We start from the raw sequence: 6579 nt of genomic DNA on the forward strand, positions 1-6579 counted from the left end.
TCCTCTTTTGCTTCAGATGTCTACAAGGAGAGGCAGTACAGAGGTGCATGAATTTGATGGCATCTTTCGAGGATTCAAAGCACATTTTAGAGTTACATCTGTTATCGGACATGTTTTCAGGTTCCCCTCTTGCCTATCATTTATTATATTATTCATATCAAAGAGAAATTGGAGTGATTTGCTGCTGCATAAGATTACCGTTCATTAATGACGTTTTCCTTAATGTGTGCATCATAATTTTCTTTATCAAATGCACATTTCCTCACACATGTCATTGAAATCCTTGTTTGCATTCATCTCTATTAGCTACTCAAGTTTAATGTTTCATCTAATTTTTCTTTATTTGATTTCGTGGACTATATGTCGTGTACAAAAGGCGCTGTGAAAATTATTGCTTGCAGATTTCTCAGTCTTCCTAAATGCTACTCTCATATTCTAGTGTAGATTTCCCAGAAAAATATCAGAATTGGCAAACTGTTGATCCACAAGATCTTTTCGATGCTCCAGTTGCTAAAAAAGAGTCTAACCCAAAGGTAAACTCTTATCTCTTTTCTTTGTGCATGGGGGAGTGCTTGAGCTGTTTTTTTGGCATTTACCTTGGGCATTGGCAGCTGTAGTATATATATTATATAGCAACATCTGTATACTTAAAGAGATTAGCTTTATTGCTTTATGAAATAAACGATATGCATGACGTTTTTGGAACTAGAGTTATTCGTTTGGTTAGCAGTGGAGATACATCTTTCTAGTGGCTTATGCTTCCTACATTATTTTATTTCTACATTAATGTACACTTTATTCTAACAGTCTTCAAATCTCAGGCTCATATTTGTAGGCATTTAAGTAATGAAGCTCGTAGTTGCAGTTATATGGTGTTGTGGCTGGACTGCGATCGTGAAGGGGAGAATATATGTTTTGAAGGCAAGTCTTTTTCATTACCTTTTTCGTATATGTTCTCACCAGATTTTGGTTGAGATATACAGAATTTATTGTGTCTAACCATTGCATCCACTCTATTGGTAATTGTTGAATCAGTTAATATACTTTCTTCTCTGTTTTTACTAAATGAATCATATCATACTACTGAATCTGTATATTCTGCTAGTATCCAATGGTAGACCCTTTAAGTTGTAGTAGTAGATTGCGGGTTTATGTATACAGTTAGCTCCTGCATATGTGGTGCGACCACCAATATCTTTATCATTTTTTCTCCTGCATAAGTACTTTTTCGATGCCAGCCTATTTGGGAATGCCCATTGTTTTGATGGCCGTTGCTAAAACTGGTTGACCATTATATTCTTGTAGTTATCGAGTCGACTGGATTTGACATGGACGATAGTAAGAGAAAGGTTTATCGGGCACGGTTTTCTTCTGTGACTGAGAAAGATATACCAAAGGCCATGGACAACCTTGTTGAACCAAACAGAGATGAGGCACTGGCAGTAGATGCTCGCCAAGAGATAGATCTAAAAGTTGGTGTAGCATTCTCGCGATTTCAAACAAGTTATTTCCAAGGCAAATATCAGAATCTCGACTGCAGAGTTATCTCGTCAGTTTCCTCTCGTCTCCTTCCATTCTTTCTTTTTGTTCAGTGTCTAAAGAGTCTCTGAACAGATGGGTCGACTGTTTTCTTCCAGATGCATTTTTTTCTTTGTCCCTTTTGGTTTTTGATATGGTTGATTGGTCCTATGAGATACGGCTGTGGAATTCTATTGTGGTCATCTCCTGTCATTTAGAGTGCCCGAGTAATGGAATTTTATGTAAATGCTAAAAAGGTGTGTAGACATAGCTTTGTAAGACTTAAGCTTTTATGTTGTCTATCTTTGTCGAAGCACCTCTTCATTTCTCATAATAGGACAAGAAACGAGCTGTCATGATTAAAAGATGGTTCTGGTTCTTCTATAAGTATTCCTTTGAATGCTGGAAGGAGTATGTGCGATTTTCTGTCCGTTCTGTCATACTTAAAGATCCTTTTGAATGTTTGTTTCAGTTACGGGCCATGCCAGACTCCTACTCTTGGGTTTTGTGTGCAACGGTACATGCATATTAATACTTTCAAGCCAGAAAAATTTTGGGCTTTGCGACCATATATAATGAAGGATGGTTATGAGCTTCAACTAGAGTGGGAGAGACGTAGATTGTTCGACCTGGAAGTTAGTATCTCATTGTGTGTTAGAATTTCTTTGACATTCTTGACTGTTGCTTTCCAATCTTAAGTTGCTGATATATTCATGCTTTTACAAATTGTAGGCTGCTACTGTGTTTCAAAAGTTGGTCGTGGAAGGCAGAACTGCAAAAGTAATGGACGTATCAGAAAAGCAGGAAGTTAAAGGTCGTCCAGCTGGTCTTAACACAGTGAATTTGCTAAAGGTCAGAGAACTCATGAGTCGTGATTACCATTCTTTTAAAATGAACTTGCCTGGTTGTACGTTATACTTTCAAGCGAATACCATATATCCTGTACCTATGATTGCAAAACACTAACTGAAATATTCTGCATTCATCCAAAACAATTTTGCTTCTATCAGCTTCATGGTTGTTTTTGGGATGAGTTGGCAACAACATTGGGATTTTAGTTCTCTTTCGTTTTGTGTTTTCTGCTTTTGGTTTTTCAATGTTGCGTTTAGAGCGTTTGCCATTGCTTAATCATGTTCATGAGTCTAAAGTTCAATCAAAGCTAGTTTTCAAATTACTCTCCCTGATTTAGCATAACATTAGCGGTTATACAGGTTGCTTCAAGTGCACTAGGTTTTGGGCCTCAGACGGCTATGCATCTTGCCGAGCGATTGTATACTCAAGGCTTCATAAGGTTAGCTTGCTCCATTCTCCAGATTATTATTTTTATCATTCAACTCCTCTTTACCAGCATATAGTTGGCTAATTGTGGTAAATCGCAAATGGTTATTGAATGGTATTGTTTATGTAATTTAAGAATGGTAGGTAGGAAAATGAGAAAAACCTTTGGTGACGAGGATATACATACATCACATTTTCCCTGTGTTATATACATTAAACATTTAAACCGTTTTCGTCATCATCGTGATGGCACTTTTTTTTACTCAAACTCTTATGTTTTGTGCTAGCTATCCGCGAACAGAAAGCACAGCCTATCCTTCTTCATTCGACTTCGCAGACACACTCAGAGCACAAGTTAGTAATTCAATGTGGGGTGGTTATGTACAGAGACTGCTCTCAGATGGCTTTCAAAAGCCAAAGTCAGGAACCGATGCTGGAGACCATCCTCCTATCACCCCGATGCGAGCAGCAACCGAGGACATGGTTGGAGGAGATGCTTGGCGACTCTATCAGTATGTCTGTCAACATTTTATTGGCACTGTCTCACCTAACTGCAAATACATAAGGTAATAAAGCCTTGATTGTAGCTTGATCCATGCCAATTACAGCTTATTCTTTGCACATCTTATATGTGGTATTCTCTTGGATGGATATCTCAGGACTAAAGTGGAATTGTCAATTGGTGGAGAAACTTTCCATTGTTCGGGGCAGCGAGTGACAGAAAAGGGGTTTACAGCTATAATGCCATGGTCAGCAGTGGATGAGAAAAAACTCCCTTCTTTCCTGAAAGGAGAGAGAATTGAAGTTTTAAGAGTGGAGCTGTACGAGGTTACATTCTTCTCCAGATTCTGTTGCTACTTTCTTTGCCTTATACTAGGACAGAAATTGCTTTATTCTCCAATTTTTGTACATCCTTTCTATTTGTGTCTGAATGTTGTAAAATCTACAGGGCAACACTGCGCCTCCAGACTTCCTAACTGAGAGTGAGCTGATATCTCTAATGGAGAAGCATGGTATAGGCACAGATGCATCAATACCTGTGCATATAAACAACATTGGTGAACGTAATTATGTTCAGGTGAGTTCACCCAAAGGCAGTATACTTTTCTTCATGATTACCATATTACTTAATTTAGGAGGAATTTTTTGTTTTCTGAAACATTTCGTTACTCTTATTTGGCTTCACGCTTTCTTGCAGGTCCAATCTGGCAGGAAATTGGTTCCAACGGCATTAGGAATCACGCTAATAAGAGGCTATCAGTGTATTGATCCAGACCTTTGCTTACCAGACATCCGTAGCTTTATCGAGCAACAAATCACTCTTGTTGCCAAGGGCCAAGCTGATCATTCGTATGTAGTGCAACATGTGATTCAGCAATTTAGGCGTAAATTCAGTTATTTTGTTCAACAGGTTGCGAAAACATGTCTTATATTGTCTTTGAAGGCATTTGTTTGATAAAGTCTTTTGATTTAAATCCGGTCCTACTTAACATCTCCCTTATATTGACATTCAGATCGAACACATGGATGCCCTCTTTGAAGCACAGTTCTCTCCTCTGGCTGGCTCTGGTCGCCCTCTAAGCAAATGTGGAAAGTGCTTGCGTTACATGAAACATATCACAGCAGTCCCACCACGTCTCTTCTGCGGCACATGCGAAGAAGTTTATTATCTTCCTCAAAAGGGCACAGTCAAGGTAAAAGCCTTTCATCACCTAAACTCTTAAGCTGAAACCTCAGTAAATGTCGAGTTTTTGGATTTATCATTATTACTGAATCATTTCTTTAACTGATTTTCTCACAGCTATACAAAGAACTCACATGTCCTTTAGACAACTTTGAGCTCGTAATCTATTCAGTTCCAGGAGCCGAGGGGAAATCATTTCCACTATGCCCATACTGCTACAACTCTCCTCCATTCGAAGGCATAGACACACTCTTTGGAGCATCTAAGACGCCCAATGCTCCTGCCAAATCAAAAACGGGTTCAGGCATGCCTTGTTCACTCTGTCCTCATCCCACCTGCCAACACTCTGTCAGAAACCAAGGAGTCTGCGCTTGTCCAGAGTGCGAAGGCACGCTCGTCTTGGACCCCGTGAGCTTCCCCAAGTGGAAACTCAACTGCAACTTGTGTAGTTGCATCGTTTTTCTTCCGGAGGGTGCTCATCGCATAGCCACCACTAGTAACCGCTGTCCCGAGTGCGATTCAGCAATCATAGAGATCGATTTCAACAAGAAAACTACTCCTCTGGAGAACGGAGCCACTCTGCATCAAGGATGTGTTCTATGTGATGAGTTGCTTCTCTCACTTGTAGAAGTGAAACATGGGAGGTCCTTTGTGAGGCGAGGAGGAAGGGGAAGGGGACGAGGAAGAGGCCGAGGCAGAGGAGGGAGAAGAGGCTCAAAAGCTGTCGACCCAAAAATGAGTTTCAGAGACTTCTAAAACCCTGGAGAACCCTAAAATCCTTGTTTGTCTTTGGCATACTTGCGTTACAACTTTACACAGTAAAGACGGATGTAGATTCAATAATCTTACGTGTTGTTTGCTTTTAAAGGAACTCTTCATAATTTTCTAGCTTAACTATGACATACGAGATATTTGGGCTCTTGGTTAACTGATTATTTCATATTTTGCCACAAACACTTGATTATCTAAAAAAGCTTTCCCAAAATCATCTTTAAACATTTGACTAGTTCTTGTCACACTATTATATATACCCTAAAGAGAAGCTGAAAAACCGAAGTGTAACTTGCTATGATTGTTAAGTGTTACACTTCATGCATACAATCGCTCCATTTTTAGATCACACCCACAAGTATGAATGCATGATCTTTGCGATCACTCTATTTGTTTGGTTGGGTTGCTTTACTTTTTTTTTGGGGAGGAAGAGCAAATAGTTAATTACAAACAGAATGGAGAAGGCAGTTCACTCATCGACGACGTCTGGACCGGCTGTTCCAGGGGATGCAACGAAGACCGGAACATCCATAATCGACACCGCCGCCTCTGCCGTTCAAAGTTTTGCTCCGGTTAACAAAATCCACCAACATCTCTGCGCGTATGTATAAGCAAATCTTTATCAATTGCACCCTTTTTACCCCTCTTGGATTTGTGGTTGTCGATATGCAAGTAAATAAACATATCTAGCAAAACATGTTTCGAATAAATATGTAGACTTTTTCTTATATCTCAAGAACAAAACATGTTTTATTTGAAAACCAAAAAAAAAAAAATTATGTGATCAGTTTTGACTAATATGGCACTAATGACCAATGTTTTCTAAAGTTTTTTATTTATTTATTTTTGGTTTCTTTTTATAAATTCCATTTCGATTTGGTTTATATGTCCAACCGTAGTTACACAATGTTATATAGAAAGCATGCTATTTAATTTCTTGTGATGGCAGGTTCCATTTCTATGCTGATGACATGACACGACAAGTAGAAGCTCACCATTTCTGCAGTCACGTGAACGAAGAGATGCGTCAGTGTCTGATCTACGACGGTCCGGATGCAAATGCTCGTCTGATAGGATTGGAGTACATAGTGACAGAGAAGTTGTTCATGACTTTGCCTGACGAAGAGAAGAAGCTTTGGCACTCGCACGAGTGGGAAGTGAGAAGGGGGTTTCTTGTTCATGCCTGGTGTTCCTGGTGCCATTCAACGTCAAGATCTTGATAAAGTCGCTAAGACTTATGGCAAAGTTTTCCATTTTTGGCAAGTTGATTTGGGCCATGAGCTTCCCCTTGGTTTACCTAATATCATGATGGCTGTTACCCGCGATGG

General features: G+C 39.4%; 2 protein-coding genes across 2 annotated transcripts; both read left to right on the forward strand.

The window, feature by feature from the left end:
* On the forward strand, positions 17-5368 carry LOC104749666 (DNA topoisomerase 3-beta-like; the record flags this gene model as incomplete). The annotated part of the gene is given in 13 exon segments (XM_010471339.1): positions 17-120; positions 440-533; positions 822-921; positions 1306-1549; positions 1991-2153; positions 2251-2370; positions 2730-2809; positions 3084-3362; positions 3456-3624; positions 3746-3874; positions 3995-4207; positions 4311-4490; positions 4598-5368. Coding segments are annotated over 13 exon segments (2514 nt in total), but the record flags the coding sequence as incomplete, so codon positions are not given.
* Positions 5697-6577, forward strand: LOC104753340 (oil body-associated protein 1B-like; the record flags this gene model as incomplete). The annotated part of the gene is given in 3 exon segments (XM_019237681.1): positions 5697-5852; positions 6201-6414; positions 6416-6577. Coding segments are annotated over 3 exon segments (522 nt in total), but the record flags the coding sequence as incomplete, so codon positions are not given.

The sequence above is a fragment of the Camelina sativa genome, chromosome 16, assembly GCF_000633955.1.
Source record: "Camelina sativa cultivar DH55 chromosome 16, Cs, whole genome shotgun sequence".
NCBI classification, from domain to species: Eukaryota; Viridiplantae; Streptophyta; class Magnoliopsida; order Brassicales; family Brassicaceae; genus Camelina; species Camelina sativa.